Source organism: Camelina sativa, chromosome 20, assembly GCF_030686135.1.
Source record: "Camelina sativa cultivar CO46 ecotype springtype chromosome 20, ASM3068613v1".
Classification (NCBI taxonomy): Eukaryota; Viridiplantae; Streptophyta; class Magnoliopsida; order Brassicales; family Brassicaceae; genus Camelina; species Camelina sativa.
Genome location: NC_141899.1, coordinates 11800116 through 11820794, shown reverse-complemented (window position 1 = coordinate 11820794; position 20679 = coordinate 11800116). Strand labels below are relative to the sequence as shown.

Below are 20679 nucleotides of genomic sequence, written 5' to 3'. Positions count from 1 at the left end.
CAACCAATGATTTATAACATATTTTAGGAAATACAATTTATTTAGTAGTATTAAACAAAAAAACACACACACACACTGACACAATTGATCCAATATCATGGTGGGTTTTAGAATGCCTAAATGTACTTATATTTACTTTGAGCTGATTGGCTTAATTAATTGGCCAATCCCCATATATACGCCACAGATGAGACCTATCATGAATAGGTTCGTGAATTCTCGAGTGGAGTGGAAAATGCTGTTTGAAAACAACAACACAAGACCATAATGAGAATAATTTTTTATCATTTTATTTTTGGAACGAGCTTATTCACGTTAAATCAAAGCTCATCACATGATTTTATGCAGTAGTTAGATAAGCTAGATCTTAAGAGAAATACAGACTAAAGCCAAATATATCTTCAACGATATCACTTGATTTCAAGTTGCCAACTGAAACTAGTTTCACAGTGAGAAAATTCTACTCCTTAAAAATTGATTGATTGAGGTAGGTTTCTATGATGTCGTCTTCACATAATGTTGATTGCCCTTAAAAACACATAAAACAATCGATACTTCATTACAACTTATGTCATTTTCTTGGACCACAAATATAATATATATAACATAAAGTTATTGTTCAATCACTAATCAAGAACATATGTAACTTAAACCGGACCTAAAACCAACAAAAAGCTTAACCGGAGTCTAACGAAGTCGGCAAATCCTAAGTACTATACAAGGCTCCCCCACACTCACCAACTACCACAGTGTGCTCGATCTCTCTTTCTCCCACCTACCACCCCACTCCTGATTTCGCCATTTCTCTTAATCAACCATATTTTAATTATTAATATCAGTAATATGATAATGGAAGTGTTTTAATCATCTTTGTCTGCTGTGATCATGACGAAGGATTAAACATTAATGAAGTTGGTTTCAAATATTATGACGATGGAACTTTTTTCATTTTTTTTCGAGTAAGTAATAACTGAAAAAGACGACAAAATGCTGTTTATTATATAGTACTAAAAAAACTAATTCCTCCATTTTGCTTATATAAAGTTCGAGTTGTGATTAAGAAATGATAATTCAATTTTTGTTTTTCCTATAAGTTCGAGTTGTGTTTGAAAAATGATAATTCAAGCTTAAACATATATATATATGTATCAAACCTAAATATTACTTAATTAGAACAAAAGACAAAAACAAAATTTCAATCAAACCCCATAAATAAATACAAGACGAGAGGTTCGGTTGATATGTTAATTCCCGACCACTTCTCTCTCCCACCAAACCCTTTACGGTCAATTGACATAATTGTACCGTCATAATATTTGTCCCACATGAAATATAAATTTAATTACATTTCAGATAGTATATCGTCATTAGTGTTTATGAGTATAATAAAATGGGCCATGACATGATTCAGATCATCTAGATAACCATCATGTTCGTGATCGTAATTTTTGTGTTTATGACCAAGGCAAGACTATAGTACCACTCTCTTTTGAATTAAGTATTGGTTACTTTTTAGTTGGCAATTTTGTCTTCGCATTAACAAGTTAAACATTAATTAATTAGTATATGGTGGCCGTACTTTATAAATGTACGATATTATAGGACACCACGCTAGATCTAAACACCACTGTGCCAAAAAACAACAAATCGTTACTTGTGATTTATTCATATCGCGATTTTGAATCTCAAGGGATTAATCTTATAAGGACATCATATATAGGCAGCTAGGGGTTAGTAGTTTTCAGCACATCTAAAACTGTGTTGGCATGCAAAATAGTTCAAACCCTAAAACATAGGTGGGAACACATATATAGTATAAATAGTGAAGTCGTGTTAAACAAATCTAAAAAATACTAACACTAAGTTCCGTCGAAATCGTATGCCCAAATATATATATATATATATATATATATTTTTAACGGAAAATATTATTATTAATGGGCCGTCCCAATTGGGCATAGGCCTGCAATTACAATTTGACAACAGTTACAAAACGGAAAATATTTTTCGGCGAACAGAAACAGAGAAATAAAGTTAGTTCCGGGCGGTTAAACGGAGGCAAAGGATCAGACCTACTAGTACCGACGAAAACAAGCCCCACAGTTTTGTGACTTCGACGCCGGATCCAGTTCTTTGGCCGGAGTTTTCGGATCCTGTCGCAGAAGCATCTCCAAACGATGATTCAAACCCACCACAAAGCTTTCGAAATAGGCCAATCCGTCGACTCTCTGCCACCCAATGAACATCGACTCCCCTACCTAGCAAATCGACATACTCGGACCCAAGCCCTCCGACTCCAAATCTATTCAACCGGAAAAACTTTCCCGAGGCAAACTGACTTCAATCCGGTCCGGTAGACACTAAACATGGAGGCTAGAGAGAGGAGGTGGCTCAAACAACCTCTCAACAACCAGAACCCATGCAAGTCATCTAAGATCCAGAAGGATCTACCGTTAACCACCTAAACTCTCACCGGAAAACCTTCCTATCCGCATGCGCCTTCCGCCGCTGCCACAGCCACCAATCCTGACGGTTGAGCCGTGATAGGCTTCTCTGCATCTCCTATGGCGTCTTCAAACCAGGAGGAACCAGATCCGAAACCTTTCGACCGCCGAGATAAGGCCACAGCCGCAACGCATGCCGGAGAAACCACACCACTCCGGTGACGGAGAAGAAAGCTTACCTCTCTCCTGTTGCATCTTGAAACCCGGTCCTTCAATGAAGCGCAGCCCCACCTTACCTGACGAACAACCACAAACCAACCGCAAAGCACCGCCTCGAATGGAGTGAGAGAAAGCTAATTCGATGCAAAAGCATCAAATCAGCACCGAACCCACCAGTGAAGCAAAACGATACACGAAGTCGCGAAAACTCAGATCTGCCCGATTCAGCCCCAAAGTCGACGCCGTCCGCAAGCCTCTTCATCGGGTCGTCACCAGCGACCACCGCCACCCACTACTCCGCTACACACGTCGAAAAACTCACCGGAAACCACCATCTAGAGACACCCAATCGAAGACGAAGGACGACTTTGCAGAGGCGAAACTGACACCGGAAGGAACAGAGAAACTAGAAAAGAAGGAAGAGAGAACCCTCTCCGGCGCCGAAAGGGCAAACCGAAGAGGCAAACCGGAGAGGCAAGCGGCGTAGATCTAGGTTTTTGTTTTAGAGAGAAAGGAGAGGAAAAAGTTTAGAGAGAGAAAAGTTTTTTTTGTGGTTTGGCAACTCAAATATTTGACAACTCAAACTGAAATATTTGGCAACTCAAACTGAAATATCCTGAAGATAGTTGAGAACTTTAATATATATATATATATATATATATATATATATATATATCAATGAAAATTCATGGAAGTTGGCAATAGTACACGACCAGATGGATGACGATTATACTTTTGTTTCAAAGCAAGAAACATCAAATCGAACCTGTGTTCACACGGTATGTTTACTTCTCTACTTTAATTAACTTGTTTTAATTGACTTGTAATCACTAAAAAAATGTTTAGAATCTGAAAGTCTTTCTTGTTTCGTTGGTTAACGCGGACGGGTGTTTTATAAGAAGATAGCTTCTAATTAATCATTATTATTAGTTGATTCTGCAACATCTTTTATTAACAAATGTAATATTCAAGACACTAGCTCAATGGTTTTTTTCTGGAAGATGATGAAAATAAAATGGGAGAGATGATTTACATCTTAAGCATGTAAGTATTATCAAATGATCAATCATCAATGCATGATGGTATTGGACTTGGAAATGTTATATGGTGTGAGACTTCTTCGTATACATTGTTATACTTACTTACTCTTTTACACATTTGGTTTTCTAATATGTATGTGCTTAAAGCAACGATTAATGATGTATACTAGACATAATGGCTGAGCTTAGCTTAAGAAAATATCTTCAATTGTAATCTTCGACGAAACCAAACTACAAACCGGTCTTGTTCCCACAGAGTAGAAGATACATATACAACACACAAAATATTTGGTTTGTGATATAGGAGAGAAATAAAATTAATATTATTCTCCCACTATATCACATGCAAAACGAGTTCTACAAATTCTAATTTTAATTCCCAAGTATATATATATATATATAAATTACGATAATTTTATCATAATGTTATTATAAAATTATATATTAGGAATAGTGTCATACGTCTTGGCTAGGTGGTGGTAACGTGGACCATGGCGTCATATCCATTGGGTAACTTCCCAGCACCCTGAGGAATGACGTGTACTCCTGCACCTCCGATAGCGCGTTTTGCGCACGCGCCTCCGCCATACTCGCTTCGAAATCCACGTAGAACGTGTACTCGAAATGCTTCGATGTCCCGACGTTCTCGTCGCCGACGACCCTGACCGGGCAGTTATGGTGCGGCCGCGACTCGATTTTCGTGAGGCTGATGTTTCGAAACGCGAACGCGGAAAGCACTTTGAAGAGAACGCTAGTTCCTTTGTGTTCCTGAGCCGCGAAAACGATGCTCGTTTTGAACGGACGATCCGTGCGGGGGATGATCGGATCACGCGCCAGCATCAAGAAGCGCGTGACGTTCCCGGCGTCGTCTTGGATCCCGTCGGCGAGAATATTGAGCCCGTAGAGCTCAGCTGCTCTTGCGCTCGCAACCGCCGCCGTGTCGTGGAGGTCGTTCGCCGCGATGTATTCCGCCGCCGCGGCTGTGTCGTGAAACGCCTCGATCGCTGCTTTTGGGGTGAGTTTGTTGAGCGATCCTTCCGTCTGAGCCAGAGCTTGGGGATGCGAAATCACTCGCGTGATGCAATCCGTGCGGACTCCGGGGAGAGCGAGGAGACAGTGGTGAACCGGGATCTGAACTTCTCCGACGATGTGGAGACGGTGACGGAGGAGGAGATCGTAATTTCTATGAATCGAACCACCGAGAGAGTTCTCAACAGGTAGAACAGCACGATCGGCGATCCAAAGCTCCACCGCCTGAAACGCGACGTCGAACTGATCACACGGAATAGCTTCAGAGTTCGGGTAAGCTTTTCCGGCGGCCGCTTCGGAATACGCGCCGGGAACTCCTTGATACGCTACACGGAGAGTAGATCCGTGAGACGGCGCCGGAGACAGATCCGTAATCGTTAACGGCTGAACCAATCCAGGCTTCCCGTTCTTCGACGGAACGATGCTTAGATCGACGGAGCCGTTATTACTGTGTCCGTTAACGACGGCGACTTGATCGGCGATGGAGCTTGAATTCTCAGCCGAGACTACTTTGCTGGCTAAGATGGCGCATGAGCTTTGCCAATCAGCTCGACTCGAGCCAACACCGTTAGGGAAACTAAACGACTCAGACCTGTAACCGCAACGAACAGACACGCGCTTTCCATTTACGTGAGAGAAACGCGCGTTCTTAGCCGTTAGATTCGGTTGAATTACGGATTTGAGATCGCACGAGAACGCAGGCGAAATGGTTTGCATGATTACAGTTTGTTTTATGGTAGGTAAGAGGAAAAAAATATAGTAGTATATATATAAAAAACGGCGGCGTATTTAAAGAGTACAGTACAAAGGCTTGTAGTTATCTGAGAGAGAGAACTTGCAAGCTGAGAGATAATGGTAGACGAGGTAAGGATTATATACTAAGTATTTGAGGGTAAATCCGTCAAATCCTTCACCTACCACATTTTATTTGTTTTTATTTTTATAATTATAAAGTTTTTTTGTTTTAATTTGCATATGTTAAAATAATGGGGGGAATTGCTTGGTACGTGTTAACCAGCGGAGGCCTATAAAGATTTGTTGCTGCTAATTATGAGTAAAGATCATTCGTGATTAAAAATAATGCGACTAGCAAATGACATGTGGCGGCTTTGGACTTTGTTGTAGTAACAAAATCGAAATGCCAACGTTCATTCGAGATTTTATTATGTTTTCAAGTTTCTATTTTAGTTCCAAAGTTTTATCCTTAAAATCAAGATTACCAAATAAAGTAACTAGATGAATATAGATCATTTGTATGATGAATATGTGGATTCGTATCAACCAACCATGTGGTGTGTGATCTATTGGTTAAGTCTTTTTTTTTTTCTTCTTCTGGTTGAAGGAAGATAAAGATCGAGTTTTATCGCATATGGAATTATTGATCCTCATTTTTGTTTTCTATATCTGGCCATTTGTATATGATTACGTAATGCAATTCATGGCATATGAGTTCAGAATTAAAATAGTTAACATTTTGATATACGTACTAACCCAACAAACTATAAATAAAATGTTCAAATGATATTTAGTTTATGATATAAATTTTTAAGAGTTTGAAAGAACACAAACTATAGGTGCATAGATCATCCATGGTCCATTTCGTTCTTTTTTTTTTGGCCATCAATGGTCCATTTCTTTTATCTCCCTAAATTTGGATATATTTACATTTCATATTTTCTCTTTATCTTACAATTTAGATATATGAATCTCTCGATCGTATAAAATAATTAGTAGAGCATACAATGGACGACAGTACAATTGGCTGGAATGTAAGTTGTCAAAATGTACATTTAACCACTTAATTAAAGATATTTAATATAAATTGATAATTTAGTTATTTTAAATACATATAATTAGAAAACTCATATTTTAATCTTCAAAGTGCCACTGAGTAACACTTTAAACCTCAGAAAGAATTTCATTAATACTATAATCCACCAAAACAATTTTACCTACACTTTAAATTTTTAAAATTGTTTCATGTTTGCATGCCCATAAAAATGACAGAGCAGTAACGCCTGTTAGTGCGAAATAGTTAAATTCTGTTACTTTGATTTAAGTATTTAGTTAATTAAATTTTAATTATTATTTTTACGATTAATAAAAAAATAAAAAAACTTTTCGTCTATTCACCATCCGACCATAAAACTCTTGTCCAATTCTATCCTCAGCTGCATGCATCATGGTTATTTACACCATTGTATAGAGTTCAAATTAGTTAATTATTTAATTTATATAGTAAGTCATGGATTAACTGATGTGATCTTTCAAATGAAGGAGATTTAGTTTTATGCTGATGCGGATGCAGACTTTCAATATTTATTGTTTTTGGGTATTTTAGAACTAAAAAATTATACACATAATCAAGTGGTTACAATACTACCTTTGCGACTGATTCCATCGAAGTTCGACTCCACTAAATCGTGTTATTCCGCGTAATAGGAATTGGTTATGGATCAAATCTCGTCGATTCAATTATGACAAAAAAAAAAAAATGATACACATAAGATTATGAATAATATCATTAATATCTTTATCTTTATGCACTAATCACTTTAGTTTTGGCATAGCTAATAGTCGCTCTAACAATAAATTCATAAATGTGTGGCTTAAAAACATAAAAGGGTGTTTCCTTATAAAGCTAGAATAGAAGCTTCAGAAACCTACGAAGGAAACCAAGGACACAGGCCGAATCCGAACAACCATAGACACACAAAGAACTAGAGAGACATATCTGTAGGTACTAGTTTAGTGTTTTCTCATATGAAAACACATAGACATGCAAAAATTATAGTGAGACATATTGGTGGATGTAGATTATCCTAGGATAATATATTATCTTTATCCCTAACTCTAATAGAATGTATATTGATTGCACACCCTACTTCTTTACCAATTGATTAAGCCATTTACCAATTGTACCTTATTCATGAGAAAAAGATATTTTCATGTGATGCTAACAAAAGTTTATGTACTAAATTATAACCAAAAATTATGATGCTAACAAAAAGACCATGTACTAAATATACCAAAATAGTTTATGTATAATAAATTATTAGAATGCAGGATATAAAAAGGACCACTAACAACTTAACAAGTAACAACAGCTCCAATATGCCACGATTATGTAATACTTGTGTCATATATGTTTCTTCTCTAGTTAAAGTTAAAGATAGGTGTGACCTCAGGTTTCAAAAGTGATGCGCAGCTTCTAATAAATACATATAATTCTGGTTTATTTTTCTTCGTTTTGAAGAAAGAAACACACATATTCATGGTATATAAAAACTAATAATTGGTTTAATATGTGACATAATAAAACAATCAACAAGCGATCGTTGGCCGTAAAAATATTTATCGATGGGGTTGTTGAAACCTTTTTAAATTCATATATTTGTAAAGGTTTAATATGGCAAAGTTGGTGAAGCCCCAAGTGGCACTATCTATCTAACATTGTACCTAAGCATGTTGAATTGATTCTTTCTACATTTCTTTTCATCTCTCTTCACTCTTGATTAACGTTTGAAAATCTTTTTTAACTTTGTTTTCAAATATGACTGGCGACTCTTTTATTACATTTTTAATAGGACCTAAACCTCGTTCTAAAATCTAAATCCCACCAATTACTGCAATTATTAATCAGCAAAATGGTAGGAATAAGTGAAAAATACATAACTAAATAGTGACAAATTTATTTTTACCAATTTCTTACAATACCAAAAAAAATAGAGAATAAATAGTTTTTCGCCGATCAAATTTACTAGTTATAAAACATTTACTACAATATATATTAATATTAATCTTAATAATTTGTTGGTTTTCCGTCAGTAATTCCGTTAATTATTCTCTTGTTTTTTTTTTTGTAGTGTATGTTAATATAACACGATGATCTTAGAGAGCGTAAACAACAGTTGGTGGGAATCTAGCTAACTTGATCAATGGATAAGAAAAATCCAGCTTTACAAAATAAATATTATAAAAATTAAGCATATAATCAATGTAAATGTAGAATCGATCTTAGGGCTTTGATTTTAATTTTTCAGTATAATTCGTTTCTCATACCATTAGGTTTAGGGTCGCTTTGGTTTCAAACCAAACAACTCATTTTTTCTTTCAACATTTTATTTTGAAAAGAATTTACATCTTACGACATTTCTTTTTCCAAAGTCATCTCTATAGTTAATATTTTTTTCTCACATACCAAACCAAAGAGAAGCAAAGTAAGAAAATAAAAATTTGAAGGCCTTTTTTTAAAAAGAAGTCATTCTTAATTACTTGAATTGGTAAGAGTTTTTCCAAACCTAAACAAATCAAACCGAGACGAGACCAAACCAATTATTACAATTGACTTTTTTTTTTAATGTTGACAAAATTGACTTCATATTTACTAGAAGGTGCACGTGTTAAATGTTCACGTACGTACGCTAGTATTGAAGGTTCCACGACTTTGCATTATGAATAAAGTAACAAAGTCCCACTAATACGACAGGTGAACCTAAGACCATCTCCATTGTATTTCTCTATTTTTTTTTCTAAAATAGAGTAACTCAAAAATAGAATACTGTTTTTCTCTAATGTATTACTCTATTTTCATCTCTATAATAGAGTTAGTGTAAAAAAATAGAGGTGAAAATAGAGTTACTCTATATGTAGAGCACCTATTATTATATCTATTTTAAAGTAAAATATAGAGTAGGGTTGAAGCAAATATTGCTCTATAATAGAGATTTGACTATAAAATAGAATGGAGTTTGAGATGTCCTAATTCAATTGTTTCGTTTGCTTCTCTTTTGGATACTCGAGGAGTCTGATGGTATAAGCTTTATTTCCTAATATGTGGACCGGTAAACTTGTCTACGTACCATTATTATATTACTACTGATCAGAAAATTGTTGTATTTTAATGGTTGGTCAAGGACTCAAGGGGGATTGTGGTTTTTATGTTTTCGTTATTCGTCCTCACCACAAGTGACAAACTCTTTGTTAGGACTAAGTTAGTGAAAAATGATAATAGACCTGTTCGTTTTCATCGACCACAGATCGACAGATATTTATTTGGGTGTCCATCAATCAAACAATGACCAAATTTTTTTTTCTTTGTTCACCAAACCATCTAAAATTTGGCAACAGAATAATTGCGTTTGATAAATTAATCATATAATTTCAAAAAGGTGATTTAACGAAGGAGCATTTTTGAAAAGGGGGGGGGGGGTATGCATAATTTCTAACAAATTCTCAAAATTCATGAAACTAAACTTGTAAATTTTAAAATTAAAAAAAGAATACCCTAATCTTTAAGACTTCAACAAGTCTTCATGAGTTTGATTTAAATCTTTATGCGAGATATCCCAGTTGTTCTAACATACTTTTCTTTCTTTATTAATGATTTTATTTTATTTTGAACATTTTTGGATTTATAAGTGTTAGTTATTATGGTTTTTTTTGCTACATTTCCAAATTATTATAAACACTATTTAGGAATAATTCCAGTGAGAAAAATCAAATAAAAATAAAAATAAAACTTACATGCCTTGAAGAAATTTTTTTTCGTGTTCTGCAGAATTGTGGTGTATTTATAATTAAAGAACATATCATTGTACATTGGATAATGTAGTATATAAATAGCATATTATTTGTTAAAATCCATGTATATTTCTTAAAACTTTTTGTGATCCTAGGTTATTTACCTAATTAAAAATAATAATGTTTATTTTTTTAATTTATGTAAACAATAGGGGTATTTTTCAAATTAAACTCATTAAATAGGCTTGCTTAAATAAACATGAAAAAATGGGCAATTCTCAAAAATAGCACAAATTTAAATTTTTCTTCCAAGCTTAGCACACACTTTTATATTTTCCAAAACTAGCACACATACTCTAATTAAATATTAAATACTAAAATTATTAATTCATTATCAATTTTCTTAGCGCTTTCTTAGCCCAAGTGAAAATCACGTACCTCTTCTCCACATATCTCCGCCGTCTCGTTGTTGAGTGCTTACATGAGATCGGAGCTTCGGCAAAATCGTCGGCTATCAATTAAAGCATTCATGTCTGCTGACATCCGCAGTTCCGAGCTGTCGCATGTGATCGAATTGGAAGATAAATCTGATTTTGAGAAGCTTCTCTCATCGGATAATTGGATCTCCATAACAGGCTGTCTCTTTTAACTTGAAGAACTCCACAGTTTCCTGATTCAATCTACGCTCAATCTGCTTCTGTTGCTTCCTCTCTTCCTTCGATTCGTAATTTTCTCCCTCTAATGGTGATAGCGATGGAGAGAGTGAGAGGGAGATGATATTTAAGAAGCTTGAGATTAGGAGAAAATTGACGAAAGAGATTATCAAAGAAATTTTAGTGAGGAAAGGCAGATTTGGGATTAAGTATACAAGTAATGTGACTAATAGTTTGGGTAATTTTGTTGTTCATGTGATGATTGAAGCTGTAGTGTTGAAGTGGTTGCCGGAATTTTCAGAGTCAAAAGTTTATGAAAATTTAGGAAGGTCCGCAAAATTTAGGAAAACTTTCTTAAACTTCATGGTAACTTTCATAAAAAGTTAGGATTTCATGAGGACACTAAAGAAAGCTTTCTTAAACTTCAAGGTGACTTTCATCCCAATGCATATTAACAGAAGCAGGAAATTTCATCCCAATGCATATCACCACCATGCTGGAGACTTTGAAAATCTCATCACCATGCTTAGGTTTAATTTTAGTAGTGTAATCCTCTAACTTATTGTTATGTAGTATCTTTTATGTTCATAGCATTAGATTTGTTTTAAGTGCTATTAACAAGGATCTTTATTCTATTTTTCCTTCTTGTTTAAGTTCTATGTATTTTTTAGAATCCTTTTTGATTTCTTGCAACTTGAAAAACCAGCTTCCAACAACACTTTCCATGAAATTTAGGAAAGATTTTACGAAATTTAGGAAAGCGTCATTAAACTTTAGGATGACCTTCATAAAAAAATTGGAACTTAAGGATGACCTTCATAAAAAGTCTGGATATTGTTAAGTGATATCATTACCTCTCACTAATAGAGTAATCTTTCACATACTGAGGCAAAATGCCGAAAACACATTTATTTAAATTTTAGGAAAGATTCAATAATATTTAGGAAGAAAACCTTTAACTTCATGATAGCCTTCATAAAATATTTAGGAAGAAACAAAATCAAATTTTTAATCTTTCATATATAGAGATAAAATCATGATGTGCACAAAATAAAATCAAATATCACTCACCAAATAGAGTAATATGTGATACATTATGGCAAAACATAAATTAAAAGATCCAAAAACTCATTTCTTTAGATTTAGGAAGGATTTCACGATGTCTAGCAAGACATTCTTGCAATTTAGGAAGATTTTCCTAAATATTCAGAAACCCCAAAAATGACGATGATCATAACCAGAAGATCCTCACCCGATGTACTCCGCATCATCAACACTACTAGCCAACTCCATCATCGACGAAGTATAAGCCGAAGACATCGACATCGAAGACGATGACAAACTTTCGTACTCTTTACCAACTGCTTTGTTATCAATGACATTATATCAAACACTTGGTATGCAACAACTTTGGTGTCCACATAGGAGAGAGTAGCACTCAAATACACATGTCAGCTTCAAGATTACCCATGATTTTCCATTTCATTCACAGTTCAGATTCCAATACCCAACAATTCAAACCACCACTCATAATCAGATTTTATTCATTACCCAACAGTTCCCAACAATTTCAATACCCAAACATTGGTTTAGCTCTAAGACCACCACTCTTAATCAAACGTACATATCGTAGAAGAATTTCTTCTGGAATCTCAAAGAAGGTTCTGGCTGAGAACGGAGTAACGAGGACCTCGCGTCACCGTTACATGGTAACGACGCGGCTTCTCCGACCAATCTTCGTTCTCCTCAAAAATCATCCATCTTCATTCTTCTTCTTCCATCTTCGTTCCTCCTTTGCTTCTTCTACCATCTTCGTTCTGCTTCTTCTTCTTCATCTTCTTCCAATAATCATCAGATCAGATTGACTGCAAATTTGTCTAATTTTTCAATTAAAAGCCATAAGAATCACGTCATAAATCTCAAAATCTAAGATCAAAACTGATATATGAAGAAGAAGAAGAAGATCGGAAGCTTCACGTCAAGCATCATTGGAAGCTTTACTTAAGCTTTCAAAATTGTAAGTAACAAAATAATAATTAATTTTATTATTTAAGAAAAAATCATAATAATGCTAGTTTTGGAATATTTAAACTTGTGTGCTAACTTTGAAAGAAAAATATAAATTAGTGCTAGTTTAGGGTATTTCTCAAAAAAAATCGAGATATTGGGCCGACCCTCGAAGGCCCAAATACTACAAAACCAAAAAAAGCATGATAAAAAATCGAACTTCCCGCTAAATAGAGAAAATCAACTGAAAAAATCATATTCTTATTTTCTCGGAAATTAAAAATAAATAAAGAAAATAAAATGATTTCTCTGCCACTCACTAGTCCGATTTCACCCAATCGGAGTCTCCTCCACCAAACCCGCCGGCCAAATTCGACTCGCCGCCGCTTCCGGATTCAATCATCATCGAGCTTACAAGACCAAGGCACCGCGAAGACGCCGCCGAAGCGAGTGGTTCTCGTGAGACATGGACAGAGCACGTGGAACGAAGAAGGGAGGATTCAAGGAAGCTCCGATTTCTCCGTTTTGACGAATAAAGGCGAGTCTCAGGCCGATATCTCTCGGCAGATGCTCGCCGGAGACTCCTTCGATGTCTGCTTCACCAGGTTCTGCATTTTCCGTTAGGTCTATTGAATCGGTTTTGAAATCTAGTGATTTTGGAATCTATAGATCGAATTGAGTTGTTTGGATCGATTAGATTCGAAAACAATTAGATGATTCAGATTGATTTGTTTAGAATTAGTATCCACCGCATTGTTGTGTTCTTGTTTTTAGTATTGGAGATTTTTGTTGTTGTTAAAGCAAATTGGCTGAATTTGTTATACATTTGTGTGTTTAGTCCATTGAAGAGATCAAAGAAAACAGCTGAAATCATATGGGGAAGTCGAGAGAGTGAGATGATTTTCAACTACGAACTCAGAGAAATTGATCTTTACTCTTTTCAAGTAAGTTTAAGCTGTGTGATGTGATGATGGGGGACATATATAGATTTTTTCATAGACCAGTCATTGTACTTGTTCTTAAACTCTTGTTCTAGGGAGTACTTAAGAAAGAAGGAAAAGAAAAGTTCGGTGAAGCTTTTAGGAAATGGCAAGAAGATCCGGCAAACTTTAGCATTGATGGCCATTATCCAGTACGAGAGTTATGGTCACGTGCTAGAAGCTGTTGGCCTGGTATTCTTGCTCATGAGAGCAAGTCTGTTCTTGTTGTTGCTCATAATGCTATTAATCAGGCTCTTGTGGCAACTGCAATTGGTACTTGTTCTTTTTTCTTCTTCTTTCAACACATAGCCGATTTTTCATTTGTCTGTTGACTTTTTTTTTTTTACATATGCGGTCTTTGGTTGATGTGACAGGACTGGAAACAGAATATTTTAGGAGTTTGTTGCAGAGTAATTGCGGTGTAAGCGTACTGGACTTCACACCAAGAGCTGACGGTGGACCGCCTCAAGTATGTCTTAATCGACTAAATCAGGTAAACTGTGGAAGGCAAGCTTACCCTTTGTTTTTTTTATGGTACATGGAAGCTCTTCTTTAATTAAAAGATATGTCTGGCTTTCACTTAGACTCATAAGTCTTAATCATCTTAGTTGCGTTTAAAATATTAGAGGTAGTCAAAATTCTGCTTACTGTTTTTGTAGTAATAATGCAGACACCTAATTCCCCTCTATCTGGTGGAAGTTCTGGTGGCCGGAAAGCTAGTAAGCGGATCATACTTGTCTGCCATGGTCAGGGGGATCATGAGGTATAGCTGTATGAGTTCCGTACGTAATTCTCTTAATTCATCTTTATTTCCAGAATTGAAACTCCATGGATGCGTGTGGAAGGTGTTTGGCTCTTTACACTAGTCCCTGAGATAAGAAAAGTTGGGAGACTTTGTCAAATTTTATCTAATTTTCTTCGTTTTTCAACATTCAGGATTCTGCAGTTGTTAACCAAGCAGCCACTAATGATCAGCCAATGAACATGCTTGGTGTGATACAGGTAACATACACATGAGTTTTGTGAAGGACAATTGTAAAATAGTTCTCAAAACCTGCTTCTAGTTACTCTTCAAAAATGGTTACTTGTTGTTGTTGCAGTCACAGAAAATCGCAGAGCTTCTTCTTGATCTGAGGGTAAGTTCAATAGTTTGCAGCCCTGACACAGCCTCCATTGAGACTGCTGGAGCAATATCCCGCGTAAGTTTTATAACATCTCTATCTACGTAGGTTCAATTTTCTTAACAAAGTGAAGACTTGAAGAAATCTATTTCTTCAGAATCTTGTTTATTTTCTATTTAACGGTTTAAAGAGTTGATAGGTGCAAGAAGCTGCGGGTTGTTTGGGTGTAGATAGTGTGCCTCGCTACGTGAAAACGAAACAAATGAATGAGCTCAATGTTGAGAGTGTTCTTGACAAATCCAATAAGGCAAGATTACTTATCCTGATGCAGTAGTAAAGTGAACACTGATTTGATCGTTTTGACCCCTCAATTCTGCAGGATAACGATGTGATTGCATCGATCCAACCTGGTTGGCTAAGTCAATTAGACGAAGAAGCGGTTTCAGCTCTATGGAACAGATCCGGGAAAGCATGGGAATCACTCTTAGACGAACTGTCGGACGAGGAGTCAAATCCAGGAGACACCATGGTGGTGGTTGGTCCTCCAATAGCTCACATATCTCTCATAGCACAATGCCTTAACCTCACTAAAGAAGGGCTCGGGTTGTTCCACCTAGACGCAGGTAGCATCAGCGTCATAGATTTTCCGGATGGTCCTAGCAGAAAAGGAGTAATCCGTTGCACAAACTACACCGCTCATCTTGGAAGGTGGTGCATCCCCATCACAAGACCCGCCTGAAGAAGCTTGTCTTTAAACCCGATATAGCAAAAAAACTGCATGAAATATAGTTTGGAATCCTATAACATCATCTGACAGCTGTGTCCAGAGTATTTGCAAATACATCATTATAGAATTCAACAAAATCAAAATCCAATTCCAATCATAGATAGACCCACCTAAAAGTCTTTATAACCGTCAACAACATATACGATTTGACAGTTAGACGGCCTTGGAAATGCAAGGAGATCCCTTAAGTAAACCAAACCTGATTTTTGCATGGTATCGCTCAAGTGCACAACAAGTTTCTTGAGAACTACCGAGTTTTTTACAAAGTACCTTCCCACATAAGTTTCAACCGTCCTTCCCGTGAATCTGTTTTTTATCTCTACAAACTCGAGGGATGACAACAAACACTGAGGCACGGACGAGATACTTATTGGATCCTGATACGCATTACAATGAGTTAAATCCTACAACATACATAAAGATTAATAAATTAAAAGATGAATTTAATTTAACACATTTCTTATTAAGTCAAAACTCTAGGTTAGTGCAAGTTATCAGCAAGACGATGGATGTTAGATTCGGACAGCTTTCAAGAAAGGTTGACAGAATTCTCACATCAGAGTGATAAAACTCTGCTTCCAAACAGGACAGGTTGCAAAACTGGGGCATTGGTTGTACTTGCAAGTAGGCAGAGATTAACTACTTGCCTAAAAAAGAAAGAAAAAGGAAAAAGAGAAGGCTATGGGGTTAGCTAAATTTCGTGAAACAGACTGGTGTAAATTAAATAAATATATTATAGACACATACCTCCATAATTCTCTCAGAGAAGATCATGATATCCCTAGCTTTGGAGATACCAGTGAAAAAATTACGGACAACTTGTTGCTATGATAAGTCGAGCCAATCAGAAGGATACGAACGTCTACAACAGGAGTCAACAAAACTGACCTTAACTAAGGAACCAGTATTGCTTATGGTTTTACTCTTTGATATTTCATTTTCGAAATACAGATACTTGAGTCTAGGGGCATCAATCCAAAGCCCTGTTTCTTCTTTAGAATAACTATGCACTGCCACAACAGTCTCACCAATAGAAAAGCTTACACTGAGACGGGTTAGTGTTTGAGAGTGAACACGTAAAAGTGTAAAACCTTTACGTTATCATGTACCCTTCTAACAATGCTCAAATCTTCAAGAACAGGGCAAGATGAGATAAGCGACTCTAGAACCTCCTCATTAGCATATGCATTTTGCTCTAAACGCATAGTTTTGAGACGAGGTAATGAAATAGACTCAAACCTACCAAATGATACCCGATGAAGTCTTAGGTTAAGAAGTGTCTCACATATATAAAGGCTTATGTGAATCACTTCAAAACACTTAGGCTCCACAAGAAAACACTTAATTAACATCAAGATGCTTAAGTTTACGCCTTGACACAAAGTTTATCCAACGTGTGACGCAAGACTGATCATACTCACCCTTGTGAATCCTTAGCTTGAGCTTGTGCAACTGTGCAAGCATGATCACTTGTGTTCCCTAGAGAAATTTAGGAACTTGTCCGTAAAAACCACAAGGCATTGTGATCTGGGAACTCTTTAGAGTCCAAATCCAACTCGGGAATCAAAAGCCAAAGACTTTTCCACCTATTGGACAAAACACTAGTCCTAATAGCCTCCTCTGTCGGGAGATACAAGAGTATCGGGTAATTTGCTTATCAAATCCTCTCTTGCACTTGAGAAACCTTGGGACGGTTTCACGGATCTTCTTTTCGCTTTCTTTTCCTCCATCAAAGCTGAATCTGGATTTAGTTAGCAATGAAGTCAAATCAAATCACTATTATGGGTTTAAGGTTATGAGTGACGTGCGCATCTCGAAGAGAAGAGAGAAAGAAAAAAAAATACAAATGAGAGAGTACAATTATTAAAGTTTATGCCAATTGGCTTATTTCTCTCTCCTCTCGTTGTCTCAGGTCAGATCAACGTAATTGAAAATTTTCGATCTTTTTATTTGGGCCTTTTGGGTCCAGTAACTCGATTACTGTATTAATTAGGTTACTCTGGTGATCATGTATACTTGCTGATTACTTCACTCAAACAAAACCCTAATAAATACTTCATCCATTTCAAAATATAAAATGTTTTAGGTAAAAACATGCATATTAAAAAATGTTTACTTTAAAAAGGATTAACCAATCATACACAAGAATACATAATATAAAATATAAAATTAATATAAAAACTGTTTAGAAACTTAAAAACAATGAAACAAAAATACTTTTTCAAAACATCTTACACAAACAGGAAATATATATATATATTTTTTTTGGGCCGGAGGCCCTTTTGACTTCTCTGGTTCGAAGAAAACAAATTGTCCGTTAGTAAAGATTTACGTATATATATATATATCTATATTTGTTGTAGATAATAACGCAAATATAGAAGATTATTATATATATATATATATGTGTATGTATATGCTTATGTTTATGCAATTGTGTAATTGCAAAAAAAAGTAGAGAAGAAACGTGATGGTGAGGGAGAGGGTGAGGGACACTAACACATCTCTTTTTACTTTGAAATCTTATATATTGTCTATATCTCACTCTCATCACATATTTATAGGTACAAAACAAATGATGAGTCACTTAATCAAAAGAGATAAACATGACAAGTGTTAAAACATGTGTCATGTTTAGTGATGAATAATCACTTCTTTATAACACTCCCCCTTGAATATTCATCACTAGAGAATTACGTACTGCCTCATTAAAAACCTTATCATGGAAAAACCCATTGGGATAAAAACCATGACAAGGAAAAAAGAGTACAAAGACGTAATCTCCCCCTGGAAAAGATATGAGTGGTCTTTTCTTCAAAGATCTCGTAGATGACGCATTCCGATGCTATGAATATGCTTTCTGAATATGGTAGTCGGAAGCGCCTTTGTGAATAGGTCTGCTGCATTGTCACTTGAGCGGATATGTTGGATATCAACTTCCTTCTTTTGCTCGAGTTCTTGAGTGTAGGAGAAAAATCTTGGAGGTATATGCTTTATTCTGTCGCTCTTGATGTAACCTTCTTTGATTTGGGCGACACAAGCAGCATTGTCTTCGAATAATGTTGTTGGCTCTTTCTTGGTGATTATTCCACTTGATTCTTGTATGTGGTTAGTCATTGATCTCAGCCATACACATTCCCTTGATGCTTCATGGAGAGCAATTATTTCTGCATGATTTGAGGAAGTGGCGACCAAAGTCTGTTTCTGTGAGCACCATGAGATTGCAGTTCCTCCAATAGTGAAAACATATCCAGTTTGGGATCGAGATTTATGTGGATCCGATAAATATCCTGCATCTGCAAAACCAACTAGACCAAACGCAGAGTTTCTACGATACAACAATCCCAAGTCAATCGTACCTTGAAGATAACGTAATATGTGCTTAATTCCATTCCAGTGCCTGCGGGTAGGAGCTGAGTTGTATCTTGCAAGTAAATTAGTTGCAAATGCAATGTCTGGTCAGGTACAATTTGCAAGATACATAAGTCCACCGATAGCACTCATATAAGGTACTTCGGGACCAAGTATTTTTTCATTCTCTTCACAAGGTCTGAATGGATCTGTGTCAACATTCAGGGACCTACCGACCATTGGAGTACTCAAAGGAGTCGCTTTATCCATATAAAAGCGCTTTAAAATCTTTTTCGTATAATTTGACGGATGCACAAATACTCCATCTTGGAGATGTTCTATTTGAAGACCGAGACAAAATTTTGTCTTTCCAAGATCTTTCATTTCGAACTTTTCTTTCATATGAGTTCTAGCATCATCAATCTCCTTTTGAGTTCCAATTATATTGAGATCATCAACATATACAGCAATGATCACAAATCCCGATGAGGATTTCTTTATAAAGATGCAAGGGCATATTTCATTATTTACATATCCTTTCTTCAATAAGTAATCGCTTAAGCGATTATACCACATGCGTCCAGATTGTTTTAATCCGTAAAGTGATCGCTGTAATTTTACCGCATATATCTCATTAGGCTTTTCCGTTAAAGTCTCAGGAACCTTAAATCCTTCTGGAATTTTCATGTATATTTCATTATCCAATGATCCATATAAATACGCTGTCACTACATCCATAAGGTACATTTCTAAATTATTAGAAGGTGTTAGACTCATTAAGTATATGAATGTAATTGCATCCATGACCGGAGAATATGTTTCCTCATAATCAACTCCCGGCCTTTGAGAAAAACCTTGTGCAACAAGTCGGGCTTTATATCGTGTTATCTCATCTTTCTCATTTCTCTTTCTCACGAAAACCCACTTGCACCCAACAGGTTTTATATCATTAGATGCAGTGACAATAGGTCCGAAGACATTTCTTTTATTAAGGGAGAACAATTCAGTTTGCATTGCACTTTTCCATTTCTCCCAGTCAGGCCTTTGTTGGCACTCTGACATAGACCTTGGATCAGGATCATCATTTTCATAATCGATCTCTTTAGATACAGAAAAAGAAAATATTCCATTTTCATCATCGATTTCATTTCTAGCCCATAATTTTCCATCTTGGGCATAGTTAATAGAGATCTCATAATTTTCTGTATCGTCTTCCTGCTGACTTTTCTCTTCACTTGGTTCCTCTTGAACCTTTTCATTTCCGTCTCCCATTTTCTTTTTCTTTCGGGGATTTTTATCTTTAGAACCTATTGGCCTCCCCCGTTTCAATTGAACTTTAGGCTCATTATCCTTTTTCCCATCGATTTCCTCTTTTGGAATTTCAACTCTTGATGGTGCATTTGCAGCGGGAATATGTGATTTTGTCACCCTTTTTGTATCTGTGAACGCATCTGGTAATTGATTTGCCAAATTTTGTAAATGTACAATTTTCTGAACTTCCAGCTCACGTTGATTCGTAGGGGGG

General features: G+C 36.0%; 2 protein-coding genes and 1 pseudogene across 6 annotated transcripts; 1 reads left to right on the top strand and 2 right to left on the bottom strand.

The window, feature by feature from the left end:
- Positions 1–3888: 3888 nt before the first annotated feature.
- Positions 3889–5808, bottom strand: LOC104770604 (arogenate dehydratase 5, chloroplastic). Its single transcript, XM_010495052.3, has one exon. It carries the CDS (start codon positions 5447–5449, stop codon positions 4160–4162), a length of 1290 nt encoding a protein of 429 aa, XP_010493354.1. The 5' UTR covers positions 5450–5808; the 3' UTR covers positions 3889–4159.
- A 7323-nt stretch (positions 5809–13131) lies between these two features.
- LOC104770603 (putative 2-carboxy-D-arabinitol-1-phosphatase) lies at positions 13132–15880 on the top strand. Of its 4 annotated transcripts, none has more exons than XR_015593268.1 (9): positions 13132–13520; positions 13754–13859; positions 13952–14168; positions 14270–14388; positions 14566–14677; positions 14832–14897; positions 14996–15094; positions 15216–15323; positions 15396–15880. XR_015593268.1 is itself a non-coding variant. In XM_010495051.2 (9 exons), the coding sequence occupies exons 1-9, from the start codon at positions 13216–13218 to the stop codon at positions 15753–15755; spliced, it is 1473 nt and encodes a 490-aa protein (XP_010493353.1). In that variant the 5' UTR covers positions 13132–13215; the 3' UTR covers positions 15756–15880. The 4 variants fall into 4 exon arrangements, 1 of the variants encoding a protein (XP_010493353.1); XR_015593270.1 differs by having other exon boundaries at positions 14555–14658; XM_010495051.2 differs by having other exon boundaries at positions 14566–14658.
- On the bottom strand, positions 15614–20426 carry LOC109131176 (FBD-associated F-box protein At5g44490-like; annotated as a pseudogene). The gene is made up of 6 exons (XR_015592245.1): positions 20080–20426; positions 19271–19383; positions 18821–19162; positions 16551–17544; positions 16274–16442; positions 15614–16176 (listed from the first exon to the last, which is right to left on the bottom strand). The product of XR_015592245.1 is annotated as an FBD-associated F-box protein At5g44490-like (transcript).
- Positions 20427–20679: the final 253 nt, after the last annotated feature.